The sequence below is a fragment of the Pristis pectinata genome, chromosome 25, assembly GCF_009764475.1.
Source record: "Pristis pectinata isolate sPriPec2 chromosome 25, sPriPec2.1.pri, whole genome shotgun sequence".
NCBI classification, from domain to species: Eukaryota; Metazoa; Chordata; class Chondrichthyes; order Rhinopristiformes; family Pristidae; genus Pristis; species Pristis pectinata.
Window position 1 is genome coordinate 7,555,938 of NC_067429.1, and position 20,512 is coordinate 7,576,449.

Genomic DNA, 20,512 nt, shown 5'->3' on the forward strand with positions numbered 1-20,512 from the left:
CCAGAGGAAACCCACGCAGACACTGAGATAACGTACAAACTCCTTTAGGTTTAACATTTATTCACCAATGTAGCTTCGCTATAAACTGCCCTTTAGAACCATGCACGTATCACACAGGACAAACAACAATCAAAGAACGTGACAGCAAGCAGGACACATTGCCTGGGTTAGATGGACATAGGTGGAGGGTTGCTCGAGACTTATGGAGCGCGGGGTTTGATGATCCCATGGGTGGGTGTGTGCGAAGGTATATTTGTGATAACACAACAGGATTGATTCCTGGGCAACAGTGACCAGAGCAGTGATTATCAGATAATGTTTTCCATCATGTGTATTTTACTCGTATAAGTCCTGCATCCAAGGAGGGTTGAGCTGTGTCTGACGGACGTTTCTTTCGTTGCAGCAGTTGTTCATCCCCCACTCACCAGGGAGACAGGGCTGGACAAAACACAGTGGAGGTCAGTATCTAGTTCCTTATGCTAAGTGTCCCTTCAGACACCAGAACTATGGTTAGCCTACCTCAGAGGACATTGACTCAACAAGGCAGTCTGCGACTGGAGTCACATATGGCTGGATCTGACAAGGAGCAGCAATTTCTTTACTGCAGGTCAATAGAATCATACAACACAGAAACAGGCCCTTCAGTCCACTAAGTCTGTGCCAGCCATCAAGTATCCATTTTACTAATGCAGTACGTGGTCCGTAATGAAAATGCTGAAAGGCCTGGATAGAGTGGACGTGGAGAGGATGTTTCCATCAATGGGAGAGTCCAGGATCCGAGGGCACAGCCTCAGAATAAAGGGACGTCCCTTTAAAACTGTGAAATTTCTTCAGCCAGAGGGTGGTGAATCTGTGGGATTTGTTGCCACAGATGGCTGTGGAGGCCAAGTCATTGGGTGGATTGATAGGCTCTTGATTGGTAAATAGGTTAAGGGATACAGGGAGAAGGCAGGAGAATGGGGTTGAAAAAAATCAACCATGATCGAATTGGTGGAGCAGATTCGATGGCACGAATGGCCTAATTCTGCCCCTATAATCTTATGGTTACGTGAACATTTAGTGACTAACCATCGACATTCATGGTGACCTAACTTGGTGGGATTTCAGTCCATTGACCACTGTAGTCACTTTGCTACAATGAATCCAGCCACTGTACCATGAAGCTCAGAGACGCCTTGCCAGAGCATAAAACCCTAAAATAGAATGAGAGGGTCTCTGACCAACCATTATTTTTCATCAGTTCTTGGGCAAGCTGAATTTATTGTCCATGCTTAATTACCTTTGAGGAGATGGTGGCTCACCACCTTCTTGAACTGCTGCAGTCCTTCCGATGAAGGTGTTCCCACAGTGCTGTTGGAGAGAGAGTTCCAGGATTTAGACCCAATGACACTGAGGGAACAGTGATACGTATCCGGGTTAGGATGATGTTGTCACCTCCAATAACATTAACCAAGAATAGAATGCATTTAAAACTACCATTAATCTGAATGGACTGTGGTAACTTGACAAATATTAAGAAATGCATTTTTCTCAGCTTTCTCTCTCTTTGCAGCATCTGTCACCAACGTTAACAATTCAGGAAACACAGCAGTGGCTTCATCTCCACCGATTCACCACCTTCTGTAAACTGTTTGCTAATTTCTCAGGTAAAACCCCAGTTTTTTCACCAGAGGGTTCAAGGCAATGGATGAGAAAGGGGGGAGGGGAGAGTGGGGGGAGGGAGTGGGGGAGAAAGAGAGAGAGGGGGAGTGAGAAAGAGGGAGAGAGGGAGGGAGAGAGAGAGAGAGAGGGGGAGGGAGAGAGAGAGGGAGAGGGAGGGAGAGAGGGAGGGAGGGAGAGAGAGAGAGAGAGAGAGAGAGAGAGAGAGAGAGAGAGAGAGAGAGAGAGAGAGAGAGAGAGAGAGAGATAAAATTGGGATTGAGATCCAAAATGAAAGTGACCAAGGTGCCAAGGACCAAGTTCCAGTGGGGATTTGGTAGCACCAACCTAACCTGTAAATGTATGAACAATTTCAATACTTCATTATATTACCTATTAATCTACCAGGTGTTATTCCATTTCTGTGTTCAAAATGTTGAAATTCTTTGGGAGATTTAACTACACCAATGTATCCATCCATTAAATGAAGAAAGACCTTTGATAATTTGCTGCATTAAACCTTCTGTGAATCATTCAGATGCTGTGGCTCAAATCACTTTGCAAATGGTGAATATATTGCAACAACAAACAGAACCGAGGGTTTGGATGTCATTTCATCCGTTCTTACATGGGATTTACACCATGTTAACCCACTTTCTGGTGAAAGCTTAGCTCTGTGGATGCTGCTGCCTGATGTGCCCAGCATTTACTGAATTTTTTATAGCAGATGTCCAGTATCTGCAGTGTTTTGATTGTTCTTTAATTTAATGTTTCAAACTTGCCTGGTACTCCTTTCCTAGTAGTTTTTTTTTTGCCTTCTCGAGGTGTCCAGTGACCTTGTAAGAGCATAAGAAATAGGGGCAGGAGTCAGACACACAACTCCACGGGCCTGCTCCACCATTCACGAAGATGTTGGCTCGCCCCCCCTGTTAGAATCCACATTCCCTTGTTGAAGCCACAACTTGCATCCAGCACATTCCAGATCAGGGCTACTCGCCAAGTAAGGACGTGTCACGTCACGCTCGGAGCACTGACCAACCATTTTTTAATCTGTCCTGGAACTGTACACCAGGGCCATCAGGGGCACAGCTGGTGCCTCACAACACCTCAGTGACCCGGGTTGGATCCCGACTCTGGTGCTGTTGGTGGGGAGTTTGCATGTTCTCCTTGTCCACCGATGGCTCCGATTTCCTTCCAGATCCCAAAGACGTGCTGGCTGGTAGGTTAATTAGCCACTGTGAATTATCCCTACTGGGTGGCTGATGGTCCATGTGGACTTGCAGGGCCGAAGGGACTCTTTCCATGCTGACTGAATCGATGACTCTGTGACTGGTAGAATCTGTGGGGGTGGAGTTGAGGGGGGGCGGTTGTGAGCTTCACACAAGCAAGGAATTTCAGTGCACCCTGTGTACGATGATGAAGTAATCTGAATGCAGGGAGAATAGAATGGGCTGCTCTGTGTTTAAGTCTTTAGCTCCATGAGTCTATAACCCCAAGCTGCAACACCCTTACTCTGTACCCATCCAATACATTGTGGAAGGGTAGGAGAATAGAAAGGAAGCTTACTTAACTGGGTTATGTTCATACAACAGCAAGAGTGGAGTCTCACTGGTGTCCCAGTGATATTATTGTTGCTTGCAGCTAAGGTTTAATTGACAGGAGGGCAATGTGATAAGTTAGGCTCTGGTTTACTTCAGCGGCTCCTGATGAAGGCAGTGGGGTTTGCAGAAGCCTGTCGCAGACAGCTGAAGGCAGCGGATGTCAGAATGTCACACCGTCACTGCAAATAAGACAAAGCAGGGCCAGAATATTCCAACTCTCCTGCAATGCAGCATCAGCGTTTGGCTGACAGTGAACGAGACAAGAGGGGATAATGAGAACCAGGAGGCAAAAAGCAGCGAGAGGAAATGCAAAGCAGAACGAGATGGAGAGAACGGGAAACGAAGGAATGAAACGTATGGACATCTGAAGCTGTGATGACTGGAAATGGAAGGAATGTGTGGGGAAGGCGTTGAGGCAGAATTTGTCTGAAGGAAGAATGGAGGGTTATGGGCTGTGTAGGAGGGAAGGGTTAGATTGATCGTGAAGTCGGTTTACATAGATCAGCACATCATTGTAGGCCGAAGGGCCTGTACTGTGAGGTTCTATGTTACAACAGAAATTATAACATAAGAATTGTAAGGCACCAGGCAGGCAAGAATAGTTCTGTAGAGTGAAGAGTGTTACCACCAGACTTAAGGACAGCTTCTATCCCACTGTGATAAGACTATTGAACGGTTCCCTTATATGATGAGATGGACTCTGACCTCACAATCTACCTTGTTGTGACCTTGCACCTTATTGTCTACCTGCAATGCACTTCCTCTGTAGCTGTGACACTTTACTCTGTACTGTTACTGTTTTACCTGTACTACCTCAATGCACTCTGTACTAACTCAATGTAACTGCACTGTGTAATGAATTGACCTGTACAATTGGTACGCAGGACAAATTTTTTACTGTACCTCGGTACAAGTGACAATAATAAACCAATACCAATACTGAGTGCTCCAGCACTGATAGTGAGGATCGTCCAAGGTAGCTGAGCCACCTTTCTCACATCCATCCGCGAAAGCATGGACCCTTCTATTGGCAATGCACCACGTATTTGTTTCCTCACTGAACACTGACCACAGGGTCCACAGTCAGAAAGACCTGGACACTGACAACCGAGTCTCCGTTTGTTCAGGATTTAGAAAAGGGTCCCAGATGTTCAAATCTTGGAGGGGTTTTATTGGGCATGAAGCTTTGTTGAGGTTAAACTATTTGGCATGAGAGAGGAAACTACAATAATAAACCAATACCAATAAGCTTTTAGGAGGGAGTCTTCAGGGTGGAGAAGGTGTGGGGATTCTACTTGAGTTAAGGGAAGATGGTCCTGGGTGAAGGATTACCAAGGTACCATGGAATGTAGAAGATGGAAGCTTTGATCGGTTTTGCATTGAGAGAGCCCTGAGGAACTGAAAACTAAAGTGCATGAAGTAAATCTAGCAGACTCGATGGGCCCAATGGCCTACTTCTGCTCCCTTGCCTTGTCTTGTCTTGTCTTGTCTTGTCTTGTAAATGCAGAAACAAGAACTAACCAGGATTACAGAAACTTGTGTGTACACAGAGTGCAAGATCTAAGAAAGTTTGATCAATGTTGACAGCACTTAGCATTTATATAGCATCTTTAATTTAGCAAGGGATCCCAAGGCATTTCACAGGAGTGGTAAGCAGACAAAATGAGACACAGATTGGGACATATTAAGGAAACGGACCAACAGGTTAGTTTTAAAGACTGTTGGGAGGGAGAAAGGTTTATATGAAGGGATTTGCAAAAATTTGGGACTTGGGATCTGAAGGCATGACTGCCGAGGGCAAAGTAATTGAGGTCAGCCAGAACAAAGGAGCAGTCATATCTGAGAGGTTCACACTGTTGGAGAAGGCTCTGAAGACAGAACAGAAGAACATAAGAAATGAGGAGCAGGAGTAGGCACCTAGTTCTATCATTCATCAAGATCATGGTTGATCTTTTACCCCAGTGCTATTTTCCAGCACTATCACCATATCCCTGGATATCTAGAAACCTATCGATCTCTGTTTTGAATGAACATAATGACTGAGCTTCCTCAGCGGTCTGAGGTAGAGAATTCCAAAGGTTCACCATCCCCTGAGTGAAGAAATTCCTCCTCATCCCAGACTAAATGGCCCACCTCTTCTTCTCAAACTGTGCCCCCTGGTCCTAGACTCCTCAGTGAGGAGAATCATCATCCCTGCATCCAGCCTGTCAAAACCTAAGAACTTTTTAAGTTTTAATGAGATCTCCTCTCATTCTTCCAAGTGCTACAGTCCATACTCCCATTCATTCTCTCCACGTGTAGCAAGCCCCGCAATCCCTGTAAACAGTCTCGTCAACCTTCACTGTCCTCCCTTCATGGCAGGTACACCCTTTTTTAGGTAGGGACACCAAAACTGTGCACAATATTCCAGGTGCTACCTCACAATTGCAATAAGACTCCTTTCTTCCGTAATCGAACCCAGAGGTTAACATACCACAGGTTTCTCCCTACTTGTTCTACAAGTCACATCCTCAAAGAACTCCAGTAGATTAGACAAACATGATTTACCTTTCATACATCCATGTTGACTCTGCTCAATCCCATTATTCTTTTCAAGATGTTTCATTATTACATCCTTCATTATAGATTCCAGTATTTCCCTACCACTGGCGTCGGACGAACAGATTGGTAGCTCCCTGTTTCCCCTCTCCTTCCTTTCTCAAGTAGTGGGCTCACATTCACTACCCTCCAATCCACAGGAACAGTTTCAGAATCTATAGACCTCTGGAAGATGTCTACCGGAGCTTTCACTATCTCCAAAACACCTCCTTTAAAACTCTGCAATGCAGATCACCAGGATTTGGAGGTTTCTCAGCTGTTGACTTGCCCAGCTTCTCCAATTCTAATTGTTGACCAGTTTTTAGCCCCATCAGTTCCTCATTCCTGCTAGACCCTTGATTCTGTAATGTATCCAGCAGGTTTCGTGTGACCTCAATGAAGACAGATGCGACAGAATTGTTTAATTCCTCTGCTATTTTCTTTTCCCCGATGATAAATAAAGAGAGGTGAGGTCACAGAGGTGGAGGGGACTGAGGACAAGATTTTTAACACTGTGTTTTTGCTTAACTGGGAGCCACAGCAGTTCATCAAACACTGAGCTCAGGAATGAGCCAGACATGGTGAATATTATGACTTGAACATTGTGGTTGAATGAGTATTATTGAAGATTATGGTTTTGGAGTTATGGGGGACAGAAGGAAAGAGAAGGTGATTGAAGGAATTAAGTTTGTGTAACACTTTTCATGTCCCGGGAACACATTGGAATAATAATATCTAAACATACCGACCACAGCAGATCTGTGATGTAAAGGGTTAACAGGGGAGAGAGGAGAGTCCTGAAGGATCTCTGGGTTACCAGAAGTAGGAATGAGTCATGGTTTAAGTCACAGCATCATGTTCAGGGTGAAGAGGGTCACTGCTCATTTTGTTTGTCAGTGGAATCTCATCTGTAGTAACACTGCCTTCAACAATCACTCATGGAGGACTATGAGGTGATTGACTCAATCATGACTTTATAAGTGAGCTGCTGGAGGACCTCAGCGGGTCGGGCAGCATCTGTGAAGGGAAACGGACAGTTGATGCTTTGGGTCGAGACTCTTCACTCTGGCTCTCAACCCGAAACGTCGACTGTCCATTTCCCTCCACAGATGCTGCCTGACCCGCTGAGGTCCTCAAGCAGCTCATTTCTTGCTCCAGCTTCCAGCATCTGCAGTCTCTTGTATCTCCGTACTCAGCTACATAAAGAACTAATCTATTGAGCTGGTTTGGAAGGAAGACACCACAAGAAAAAGACGTAGGAACAGGAGTAGGTCACAGGGCCTCTTCAGCCTACCCCGGCATGAAATGCCATGGCTGATCCTTGACCCCAACCCCCCACCGGCCCAATTTCCCTCAACTCCACATCAAGTTCTGTCTAAAAGGTACCTCAGAATTTTGAGAGTTGTACTCTTCTCTGCAATTCCTGGATAATGAACTGACAGAATAGAGGCAAATTGCGTCAGTGCAAAACAAATCACGTATGCAGAAAATTCCAGTTTCCCTGCATTGCAGTGTAACTAACAGTCCTAGAGAAAGACTGAACAGAGGGATAATGAGAACAAGAGTGTGGAAAAAAAGCAAGAGAAAAATTCACAATACAATGACAAAGAGAACTTAAAGATTAATTTTCCAGTCACTGCAGAGACCAACTCTGGAAGAAAGTATGGTTTTTTTTTAGCACTTCTCTTTTTTAATTCTAAATACTTTTAGGAAAAAGGGTCATCTCGGGCAGGTGTTTGGAGAGAGCTCCTGCTAAATAAAATCTGCAGGAATAGATCTGAAGGAAGCTGGGGACTCTGAAGAGACTGGAAGTGGGAGGAAGGAAGTGAAAGGAACAGACGGGGACGAGCACTGGCAAGGAAGAATGTATAAAATAGCCAAAGGGAGACTCATGGAATTGTTGAAGATGTTTGGATGAAACTCAATCCAGATTTATTTTGGAGGAATGAACAGGGAAGGTCCCAGACACAGGTTGTGTTGGCATTGGTTTATTGTTGTCACTTGTACCAAGGTACAGTGAAAAACTTGTCTTGCATACCGATCATACAGATCAATTCATTACACAGTGCAGTTACATTGGGTTAGTACAGAGTGCATTGATGTAGTACAGGTAAAAACAATAACAGTACAGAGTAAAGTGTCACAGCTACAGAAAAAGTGCAGTGCAGGTAGACAATAAGGTGCAAATTCACAACAAGGTAGATTGTAAGGTCAAGACTCCATCTCATCGTATAAGGGAACCGTTCAATAGTCTTATCACAGTGGGATAGAAGCTGTCCTTGAGCCTGGTGGTACGTGCCCTCAGGCTCCTGTATCTTCTGCCTGATGGGAGATGAGAGAAGAGAGAATGTCCCAGGTGGGTGGGGTCTTTGATTATGCTGGCTGCTCCACCAAGACAGCGAGAGGTAAAGACAGAGTCCAAGGAGGGGAGGCTGGTTTCCGTGATGTGCTGAGCTGTGTCCACAACTCTCTGCAGTTTCTTGCGGTCCTGGGCAGAGCAGTTGTCATATCAGGCTGTGATGCATCCAGATAGGGTGCTTTCTATGGTGCGTCGATAAAAGTTGGTGAGTGTCAAAGGGGACATACCGAATTTCTTTTGCTCCCTGAGGAAGTAGAGGCGCTGGAGAACTTTCTTGGCTGTGGTATCCACGTGATTTGACCAGGACAGGCTATTGGTGATGTTCAATCCTAGGAACTTGAAGCTCTCAACCCTCTCGACCTCAGCACCATTGATGTAGACAGGTGCATGTTCACCGCCCCCTTTCCTGAAGTCAACGACCAGCTCTTTTGTTTTGTTGACATTGAGGGAAAGGTTGTTGTCATGGCACAATGTCACTAAGCTGTCCATCTCCTTCCTGTACTCTGACTCATTGTTACTTGAGATACGGCCCACTGCAGCAGTATCATCTGCAAACTTGTAGATGGAGTTAGAGCAGAATCTGGCCACACAGTCATGAGTGTATAGGAAGTAGAGTATAGGGCTGAGGACGCAGCCTTGTGGGGGACCAGTGTGGTTGCTTAGGCTGAGGGATGACCCAGAGTCATAGACTCAAACAGCATGGAAACAGCCCCTCCAGCCCACTTGTCCATGTTGACCAAGGTGCCTACCTGAGCTAGTCCCACCTGCCTACATGCCTCTAAACCTTTCCTATCCATTTACCCGTCCAGACATCTTTTAAGCATTGTAACTGTACCCACATGTACTGCTTTCTCTGGCAGCTCATTCCACATAACCACCACCCTCTGTGTGAAAAACTTGCCCTCATGTCCCTTTGAATTCATTCCCCTCTCACCTTAAACCTATGCCCTCTAGTTTTAGACTCCCCTTCACTGGGTGAATCCTTACACTGGGTAAAAGATTCTAACCATTCGCCTTATCTATGCCTCTCATGAGTTCTACTTGAGTTCATGAGGCAGAGACTCCAGGCAAAGGGAGTCAATTCTCACTGCCTCGGTAAAGCCGCCAACATAATCAGAGACCCCACCCACCCTGGACATTCTCTCTTCTCCCCTCTCCCATCAGGCAGAAGATACAAAAGCCTGAAAGCACGTACCACCAGGCTCAAGGACAGCTTCCATCCCACTGTGATCAGACTATTGGATGGTTCCCTAGTATGATAAGATGGACTCTTGACCTCACAATCAACCTCATTATGACCTTGCACCTTATTGTCTGCTTGCATTGCACTTCCTCTGTAGCTGTGACACTTTACTCTGCACTCTGTTATTGTTTTACCTTGTACTACCTCGATGCACTGTGTAATGAATTGATCTGTACGAACAGTATGTAAGACAAGTTTTTCACTTTACCTCGGTACAAGTGACAATAATAAACCAATTCCAATGCCAATACCATTTAATTGGCCATTGTCACACCAGGCTAGGTAGGAGGATGTGAAATGCCAACCATTATTCAGGAGCAGTGTGAAGTTATCGAGAGATCAGTACCAGCCAGAATGGAATAGCCTGGGACAGCTGCCAGACCAGTAAACACACAAAGACCTGCATTTCCACAGCACCCTTCACATCCCAAAATACCTTACACCCAATTAACGACTTCTAAAGGATACGCACTTTTGTAACGAAGGAAGCATGATAGCCTACTTCAGCCAAGCAAACTGCAGCAGAGTGAAAAACAAAAAAAACTGCAGAAGATGGAAATCTGAGATAAAAACAGAAAATGCTGGAAACACCCAGTAGGGCAGGGAGCATCTGTGGAGAGAGAAAATCAATGAACTTTTCTGGTTCAGGGACCAAAGAGTGATGAGACAAAAGGCAGAGAGTTTATTCCAGTTGGTTGAGAGATAAATGTCATCAGGATTCAGGGGAGAACTCCCCGCTCTTCTTTACAACAGTGTTGTGAGATCTGAGGGAAGCAGACAGGGTTTGGGTTTTGGGGTTATGTCCCTCGAGTGGGATATGCATCCTCAGATATCTGCTGGAGATACCCAGATATCTGCCGGAGACACTACTGACACGGAATGAAATTAATTGGTAGAAGAAGTCAAGGATGCCATTGCCAGAGTTAATTTGCAGTTCTTTGGTTCCTTGGGAATCCTTTGGGAGGAGAGACAGGAACTCAATCTAATGTTATATCTGAAAGACAACATCTCCAGTGGAGAGGTGGGCTGGTGAACAGATCCTTTTCAGAGGAAGAGAGAGCAGCTGGGGCCAGCTGAAAATGAAGAGTCAGAGAATGATACATCACTGAAACAGGCCCTTCAGCCCATCATATCTACACTGACTATCAACCACCCATTTAATTTATCTGACATTAATCCCATCTTGTTCTCTCCACACATTCCCATCATGTATAATTTATGTTAATTTACGTTTATGTTAATTTACGTTTGTCATGTCTGTGATGTACTGTGCTGCTACTACAAAAAGTTAATTTTCATGGCACTTCTACCCTGGGTGTGCATGCCCATGACAATGAACTTGGAACTTGAAACTTGAACCCTGAACCCCACCCCCGCCCCCCCCGAGACCACCACTCATTAGGGGCTACTTATACCGGCCAATTAACCCACTGACCTGCATGTCTTTGAGATGTGGGAGGAAATCCACACAGTCACAGGAAGGATGTGCAAACTCCATACAGACAGCCCCCGAGGTCAGGATTGAACCATCTTTAATTGTTTACTGACAGTTCCATACTTGAACCCACAGGTGCTGATCTACTTAAACTCTCACGTGATGACATCATTCAAATCTGCGGCCCAGCGGATGGAATCAGGCTTTACAATGCGCTGCGGCTGAGGTAAAGCAGCCACGCTGAGCTAGAAGCTCCCGACCCATCAACGAACCCTCACCTCTGTACCATCCTGCACAGTCACCACCCAGGGCACAAGCTAGGTCTTCACCATTCTGGAGCAGTTTGAGAGCACAGATGCGGAGAAGGTGCCTCCCAAGTGGGCGCAGCGAGAACCAGGGACAATAGATCGTAGATAGGTGAAGTGATCCGATTTGGGAATAAAGGCAAATGTTCTCAGTGTGTGGTGAACATGTGAAGCTCACTTCCATGAGGGTGCTGGTGATGAATTTCTTCAGAAGCGTTTCCAGGGGCACCTGGAGATGGGCAGCACAGTGGCACAGCAAGGAGAGCCACTGCCTCATAACGCCAGAGACCTGGGTTCAATCCCGACCTCGGGTGCTGTCTGTGTGGAGTTTGCACGTTCTCCCTGTACTGCGTGGGTTTCCTCTGGGTGCTCCAGTTTCCTCCCAAATCACAAAGACAGGCAGGTTGGTAGGTTAATTAGCCAGTGTAAATTGCCCCCGAGTGGGACAATCTGGAGGCAGTTGATGGGATTGTGGGAAGAATAAAAAACAATGTCGGATTAGTGTAAATTGGCGGTTGGCAGCCAGCACAGATTCAATGGGCTGAAGGGCCTGTTTCTGTGCCTTATAACTCTGTGAACAGACAGTTATGTACTGACAAGCTAACATAAAGGGGGGGGGAAGGAGGCACATTGAACATAAACACTGGCGTTGACCAAATGGCAGCATTCCATACTGCGTGTGGAGCAGCACAGTGGTAAATCACTGGATTAACATCCATGATGGCTGGAACATTGGTGAGCTCGAATCCCAGCACAGGAGCTGGGGAATTCAAGTTGTCAAATGAATCTGAACTAAAACGTGAGCAGTGGTCGAGATGACCATGAAACTGCTGAACCCTCCCTCCATCGCCACAGTTCACTGATCTCATCCTTACTCATATCTGATGACAGACCCACCAATGTCATTGAATCTTAAATAATGGTCCGGAAACTAAGGATAAATTCTGGATTCACATCATGTTAATGAATAAACATAAATATAATTTCCACTGAAAAGCCAAAGACAGTTAACAACCATCTCATTTAATATCGGTGGTCTGTAGCTGGTGATAGTGGTTGAAGATGTGGATCTCTCAAACGCCACACCATTAATAATTCCATGCCTTTAACGTGGAGGGGTTGCAACCCTGTGGGCTCCTTGTCTCGACAGCAGTGAATATAAGGGCAAGGTGGGAGGTTTGCAAACATCTTTTTTCTTAACCCCACATGCAGCAGAGTGACACAGCTGTTGCTGGTGTTCTGTCCCTTTGACCTGCAGTCACTGTTGTAGGAAATGCAGTTAATGCATGAACAGCAAGATCCCACAAACTGAAAAATTGTAACACACAGACAAGTCTGTTTTGCTTTGAAGGGACATTGGTTTTGGCTGGGCCATCCTGAGATAGCACTTTGCAGAAGGTTTTCACCGACTATTCCAGGGAATCTGGCCCTTAAACACTTGAAGGAAAAAAAAGAGTTAAAGCAGACTCCTATTCACAGTTATCAGATATTAACCAAATATTTAAAAAATGGAATGAACTGTTTCAATGGTTTAAAACGAGTTAACTACGTCCCAATGCTGCAGGACTGGTGAACACTTGATCATGAATACTTGGGTAAAGGGTGCCACCTGGTGGCAATGCCCATTCATTGCCGCAGCTGCTTTTTTCTCCAACTCTTGGTTGGCGACCATTTAATGCTTTAGGCAATTAGTTATTTTTATTGTTTAGGTTAAAACACACAAACCAGTTAACATTTCTGATGCAATTTTGAACCCTTAAACTAGACATGAATTTTGGTGTTCTATTTAGCATCTTCTCTGTCCTTTAAAACCATTTAAAACATGAAATCCAGCAACTTGTTGTTTAGAGGCAGGTCATTTATTGTTAAATTGGTTTGTTATTTTCACATGTAATGAGGTACAGTGAAAAACTTTGTCTTGCATGTCATCCATATGGATTATTTCACCAGATCAGTGCATTGAGATAGTACAAGGGAAAAGCAATAACAGAATGCAGAATAAAGTGTCACAGTTACAGAGAAAGTGCAGTACAGGCAGACAATAAGGTGCAAGGCCATAACGAGGAAGATTGAGAGGTCAAGAATCCACCTTATCATATTAGGGAACGATTCAATAGTCTTATAACTGCGGGATAGAAGCTGTCCTTGAACCTGGTGGTTTGTGCTTTCAGGCTTTTATATCTTCTGCCCAGTGGGAGAGGGGAGAAGAGAGAATGTCCGGCGTGGGAGGTGCCTTTGATTATGTTGGCTCCTTTACCAAGGCAGCGGGAAGTGTAGACAGAGTCCATGGAGGGGAGGCTGGTTTTTGTGATGTGTTGAATGGAGTCCCTAACTCTCTGCAGTTTCTTGCCAACAAACAATCCAATTCCCCCACAAATTATTTTCTCCAAATTCCCATCAGTTCTCCAACCCACCGACACTGGGGGCAATTTTACAACGGCCATTTAACCTACTTACGTGTATATCTTTGGGATGTGGGAGGAAACCAGGGCACCTGGAGGAAACACGGGGAACGTGCAAACTCCACACAGACAGCACCGGAGATTAGGATTGAACCTGGGTCGCTGGAGTTGAAAAGCAGCAGCTCTGCCCACTGCCCCATCTCACAGTTAACTCTGAAGATTGCTGTTTCAGCAATGGTGTGAAAGAGGCAAAGTATGTACTTAAACAGTGCTTTTAAGTTAATAAGAAGTCAAGAAACAATTTAACATCAAGGCATATAAATTCAGTTAGATTCCAAGTAGAAATTTTTTAAATAGAGGCAAAAATATAAGAAAGACATATTTATCTGGTGATTTCAAGAATGCAGAATGTCCCAACCCTGCAGTAAATGAACAGCTAATCCTGTCAACATAGGACTCACAACAGCCAATTTGGACACAACAAGGTCCCACAAATAGCAATGTGTTAATGACCAGATAATCTGCAGGTTAATGATTTAATAAATCAAGACTCCTGGGGGAGGGGCGAAAACCTATCCTTCAGTTAGTGCTGTGGGATCTGCATCCACCCCAAGAGGGCAGAAGTCTTTTGATTTAACATCACATCCGGCAGGTGGAACCTTTGACAGTGCAGCACTCCCTTGGTACTGGATTGTTGGTTTAGATTATAAACGTTAGTCCTGCAGTGGGACTTGGACCCTCTGCCTCTGACAGACGGGTCAGATTGGAACGACTCGATGAGGGGCTTCTCTTCAGTAGCAGAGGGAGCTGCTTGTGACAAGATCAGGAAACAATCCCATGATCCTACTGCTTGTGTCCACAGGTCCATTCGACCTCGTCTCACCATTTATATGTGTCAGGAACCACAGCAAGGAAAAGAGCAAGAGAATTCCCAAGACTCTCCCAACACTTCCGTGTGTGGTATGTAGCTGCTCCAACGTCAAAGGGGTATGGTTAGGGACAAAGCTATACTGTCAGTGAGTGATGGCAGGTTGTGTGGGTGGGTGGGAGAGATGGGGCAGGAGCAGAAGATACATCACAATATAACCTTATCTTCTTTAAGGATTGCAACGTCCAAGTTTGCCACAGATCACCAGGGATTGAAGGTTCATTTTCCAGACACTGTAGGCCAGGAGAAATCAACTTGCCTAACAAAATCAAGGTCCTGCAGATGCTGGAAATCTGAAACAAAAAAATAAATGCTGAAAATACTCAGCACGTCAAGCAGCATCTGTGGAGAAGGGAATAGACTTAATATTCCAGGACAATGAAAGCCTGAAACTTGAACTCTGTTTCTCTTTGCAAAGACAGTGCCTGACCTGTCAAGTTTTTCCAGAATTTTCTCTTTCTATTGGCTGATTGTTGAATCAATTGTGAATTTCTTGGAGATGGGAGTACAGTCTTCCTGATGGTCAGGGGTTATCCAGTCAGATAAGGAAGTCCTTCCTCTGTATTAACAGATGAGTTGGCCAGCTGAGGGTGGATGGGAATACAGCCAGCCAGAACTGGAATCCCCACACACCATGTCTGCAGTTCCAGGCATTAGATTCTTGGCCTAACATTAGCGCCCCTCAGGGAGACACAAGAGACTGCAGATGCTGGAATCTGGAGCAGCAGGTCAGGCAGCATCTGTGGGGGGGGAATGGACAGTCGACGTTTCAGGTCGAGACCTTTCATCTGGACTGGAAAGAAAGAGGGGAGATAGCCGGTATAAAAAGGGTGAGGGGGAAGGGGATGAAGCAAGAGCTGGCTGGTGATTGGTGGACCCAGGTTGGGGGGGGGGGGGCTGGTGATAAGCAGATGAGGGAGGGGGGAGAGTATGAATGATGGTAGAAGCTGGGAGGTGATAGGTGGAGGTGCCAAAGGGCTGAAGATGATGGAATCTAATAGGACAGGACGGTGGAGCGTGGGATGAAGGGAGAGAGGTGGGCAGGAGTGTGTGGGTGATGGGTAGATGGAGTGGGCAGGAGAAGGGAAAGACCTAGGGTGATGGGGGCCGGTGGCTTCAGGAGGAGGGAGGAAAAAAAGAAAAGTGGGGGAATTTCTAGGTCCACGTCAGTCAATACACCAGTGGTTTGGTCAGTGATCTTATGTTCACATCTTCAAAGCATAGTGCACTATTCGAGAAGTGCACTGTCCAGAAGTGTAGAGGTGTATAAAATCATAAGGGGCATAGTTAAGGTGAAAGCACACAGTCTATTTCCCAGGACTGGGGAACAAGAACTAGAGGACATAGATTTAAGGTGAGAGGGAAGAGATTTAATAGGAACCGGAGGGTGGCCAATGTATGGAACGAGCTGCCAGAGTAAGTGGTTGAGGCAGGTACATTAATGACATTTAAAACGCACTTGGACAGGTACATGGATAGGAAAGGTTTAGAGGGATATGGGTCAAACACAGAAAAATGGGACGAGCTTACGATGGGCATCTTGGTCAGTATGGACCAGTTGGGCCGAAGGGCCTGTTTCCATGCTGTATGATTCTATGACTAAGTATAACTTCTGTCTGGTTGGCACTTACTGCCACCTTGGAATTTTACTAATGGAAAAAGAAGTAATTTTTCCAAGTGGGTCTTGCTGGGAGCATTTTTTGTGTCTTTTTTTAAATTCAGTTTAAGCTGAAAAATTAAAGCCCCCTAAAGATGTTTAAAGGTGTCTCATCATAAAACCATAGAACAATACAGGCCCTTCGGCCCACCATGTTGTGCCGACCTTCAAACCACACTTAAGACTATCTAACCCCTTCCTCCCATCGAGGGGCACAAACTTAGAGCCAGACCATTCAGGAAGCCAGCTCGTACACAGTGTGGAACGGAAATCTGCAGCTCTCCCCAGAATAAACTGTTGAGGCTGGTAGTCAACTCAAGCTCGACTCACTTTTGATGAGAACGGTTGTTGAAGGCTACAGAAACAAAGCAGGTGATCAGCAAAAGTGGATCTGAAATAAAAACAGCAAGTGCTGGTAACACTCAGCAGGTCAGGCAGCAGCTGTGGAGAGAGAAACAGGTAACGTTTCAGATTGAAGATTCCTCGGAGTGTATATGAATGTTGGGACTGGCTCGAATGTCTGCAAATGATGAAGCAAACCCAGGACAGAAGGGCCTACTCCTGGTCCTGTTTTTTGAAGTTTCTATAATGGAGGAGGACATTACTAGGCACTTGTTATTAAAGTGAAGCCACAGTAATTATGTCAGAATTTGTTCCTTTCCTCATCATGCAACACCTCCATAACATGATTATAAGGTCGGAAATATCCCAGGGTGGAAATGTCGGATACTACAGGACATAGGTTTAAGGTGAGAGGGGCAAAGTTTAAAGGAGATTTGCAAGGCATTTGCTTGTTTATTTTACACGGAGAGCGGTATGTGCTGGCGGGGAGAAGTGGAGGAAGCAGATACGTTAGCATCGTTTCTGCTATTTAGACGCACATGAGCAGACGGGTAATTGAGGGATATGAACCATGGGCAGGCAGATGGCATCAGTTAGATAGGCATCGTGGCTGGCACAGACATGGTGGGCTGAAGGGCCTGTTCCTGTGCTTGGAGTGTTGTGTTTAGTTCTGATTGCCTTATTATAGCAAGGATGTGGAAGCTTTAGAGGGGGTGCAAAGGAGATTTACCAGGATGTTGCCTGGATTGGAGAGCATGTCTTATAGGTTGAGTGAGCTCGGGCTTTTCCCTTTGGAGAGGAGGAGGATGAGAGGTAACTTGATAGAGGTGTACAAGATGATAAGAGGCATAGATCGAGTGGACAGTCAGAGACTTTTTCCCAGTGCAACAATGGCTAACATGAGGGTCCATAATTTTAAGGTGACTGGAGGAAGATATAAGGGGGATGTCAGGGGTAAGTTTTTTTTCACACAGATAGTGGTGGGTGCGTGGAAAGTACTGCCTGCAGAAGTTGTGGGGGAAGATGCATTAGGGATATTTAAGAGACTCTTGGGTAGATACATGAATGATCGAAAAATAGGGGGCTATGTGGGAGGGAAGGGTTAGATAGATCTTAGAGCAGGATAAAATGTCAGCATGACATTGTGGGCCGAAGCGCCTGTACTGTGCTGTGGTGTTCTATGTTCTGGTCTATTATCACAGTCCCATATTGAGAGGGAAGACTTATGGAGAAACGGCGCCTGGAGAAAGTTTGAACGCTCTCAGCCCGTTTCCAAACTCCCTCGGTCTCACAACCACCAAAGGGCTGAGATCCCTCACAATAATAAACAGGAGACATTAATTTTTTCACCATTCGCTTACATGAATCTGGTTACTATAAATGTGAGGTTAATCATGAAGAAAACAGAACGGTGAGGAGGAATTTGCACCTCGTAGTGTTTCTTCTTAAAATGGTAGAAATTAGGCTCCAGTCTAGTTAATGCATGTTTATGTCAGTTGCTAGTTTGGTGGCATTCTCCTGATGGTCTCACTCACTCCTGGCAGTATACAAGGAAATCTACCTGGAGGATTTAACGAAAGCTGAACTAACAAACAAACTGGCAGCCCTGTTTAGCATCCCACCGAACCAGATCCTGCAAATCTACCGACGGGGAGTTGCTGGGATCCACATCCTGGTCGGGGACCAGGTGAGTTGTTGAATATTGACTGATGTGGACCGAGAAATCGTCTCCACAAATAAACTGTGGATGCTCATAATGAGATCCATAATTCCATTCATTTGTAGGACTTCTTTGGAATTCTTTCTGGGATATTGGCATCGCTGGCAAGGTCAGCATTTGTTGCCAATCCCTGACTGCCCCTGAGGAGGTGGTATGAGATACCACTTTGAAATATAAGACCATAAGATATAAGAGCAGAATTAAGCCGTTCCGCCCATCAAGTCTGCTCCGCTATTCAATCATGGCTGATTAACCACTGCTGTCTCTGTGGAACAGACTGTAACGTAGGGGGTTTCCAGGATTTAGATCCCACGACAATGAAGGAACAGAAATGCCCTTCCACATTGATATGGTGTGTGACATAAGACAAGATATCTTTATTAGTCACATATACATCAAAACACACAGTGAAATAAATCTTTTGCGTAGAGTGTTCTGGGGGCAGCCTGCAAGTGTCGCCACGCTTCCAACATAACACGCCCACAACTTCCTAACCCATACGTCTTTGGAACGTGGGAGGAAACCGGAGCACCCGGAGGAAACCCACACAGTCACGGGGAGAACATACAAACTCCTTACAGGCAGCAACCAGAATTGAACCCAGGCCGATGGTGTTGTGAAGCGTTACGCTAACCGCTACACTACTGTGCCTGCCCTGGAAGGGGAACCTGCAGGTGACGACATTGCCTTGTACCTGCTGCATTGTCTAAAGTGACCAGAGAACAGCAGGCAGGTGATCTCATATTTTACTTCTGTTTTACAGATGATTCAGAACCTTCCAGATGAATCCAGTTTCATAATTAACTCACTGAAAGGTAAATGCTCTAAGGTCTACATTGGATTAATGAGACCAGCTCACACTGACAGAGGACACAAGCAGGATTGCATCCCACAATAGTCACAGTGGGTATCTGAAGGTTTATAATAGCATAGTGGTCAAGTTAATGAATGAGCATTCCGGTTACCTCCAGGTGGGGAATGGAGGGCATGCCAGAGGGGGAGAGCAATCATTTATAATCCTCTAATATAGAAAGCAACCCAACATAACCCAGTGGAGACACAAGAGACTGCAGGTGCTGGAAGCTGGAACAACAATCGGCTGGAGGAACTCAGTGGGTTGTGCAGCGTCTGTGGGAGGTTTGCTCTGATGCAGGGTTTTGACCTGAAACGTTGACAATTCTTTTCCTCCCACATAGAACACTACAGCACAGTACAGGCCCTTCGGCCCACAAAGTTGTGCCAACATTTTATCCTGCTCTGAGATCTATCTAACCCTTCCCTCCCACATCACGCCCCCCACCCCATTTCTCTATCATTCATGTGTCGATCTAAGAGTCTCTTAAATGTCCCTAATGTGTCTGCTCCCACAACCTCTGCAGGCAGTGCGTTCCACGCACCCACCACTCTCTGTGTAAAAAACTTACCCTGACATCCCCCTTATAACTTCCTCCAATCACCTTAAAATTATGTCCCCTCGTGTTAGCCATTGTCGCCCTGGGAAAAAGTCTCTGACTGTCCACTCGATCTACGCCTCTTATCATCTTGTACACCTCTATCAAATCACCTCTCATCCTCCTTCTCTCCAAAGAGAAAAGCATCACAGATGCTGCTCGACCTGCTGAGTTCCTCCAACAGATTGTTTCTTGCTCCAACATAACCCAGTCTGCATTGGGTCATTCAGGAACTGAATTCTAATTTTCTAAGAGCCTTTATGTTTCCCTTACAGTGGACAGCCTGGGTGGATACTACATGATATTAAAATAGGAGTTTTATATCTGAAACTGAAACCAATGCAGTGAACATCTGGAGCAGCGATCAATCCTGTGAGACTCATTGCACTTTCCGGTATTGCAAACCAGTGCCTCCTCCTGAACAGAGCACTGATTAGTACAGAATGATTCACCTCGAACAATGTTTGAGACACAAGTCTGTGCTTACTGAAACCTTGGGTTCTTCCAAAATGAGTTTTTAAACCCTTCAATGAACACAAGACCAAACACTTAGATCAACTACATAAAACTATTGGTTTTCCAGCAGCTACATGCGGCTATTTTTGTTTCCATGCACTGTTTTAATTACATTGAGGACATTCCCACATGAATGGGAGTTCTTCTAACTAGATATTGGAATGGAACCATTTCAGCACTCAAGACCAGATAACACCTCTGTTCTACAACACCTTCTGGTGACACATCAGCCTCCATCTGCCCTTTTCTCCTGTGCATACATTTGTGATCTGAATTTAGCAGGGCACTGCTAACCAGGCTCAATAATGATGCATCAAACTTTTCTGAAGGAGGGAAAC

General features: G+C 45.4%; 1 protein-coding gene across 1 annotated transcript in view; it reads left to right on the forward strand.

The window, feature by feature from the left end:
* The window catches only part of LOC127582808 (transcription factor CP2-like), a 60,328-nt gene extending 40,065 nt beyond the window's left edge, over nucleotides 1-20,263 (forward strand). Inside the window, exons 9-15 of the mRNA XM_052038374.1 lie at nucleotides 404-458; nucleotides 1,553-1,646; nucleotides 10,989-11,079; nucleotides 14,423-14,520; nucleotides 18,032-18,174; nucleotides 18,971-19,022; nucleotides 19,934-20,263. Coding sequence (XP_051894334.1) covers nucleotides 404-458; nucleotides 1,553-1,646; nucleotides 10,989-11,079; nucleotides 14,423-14,520; nucleotides 18,032-18,174; nucleotides 18,971-19,022; nucleotides 19,934-19,971 — 571 coding nt within the window. The 3' untranslated portion in view covers nucleotides 19,972-20,263. The remainder of the gene's footprint in view (nucleotides 1-403; nucleotides 459-1,552; nucleotides 1,647-10,988; nucleotides 11,080-14,422; nucleotides 14,521-18,031; nucleotides 18,175-18,970; nucleotides 19,023-19,933) is intronic.
* Nucleotides 20,264-20,512: the final 249 nt, after the last annotated feature.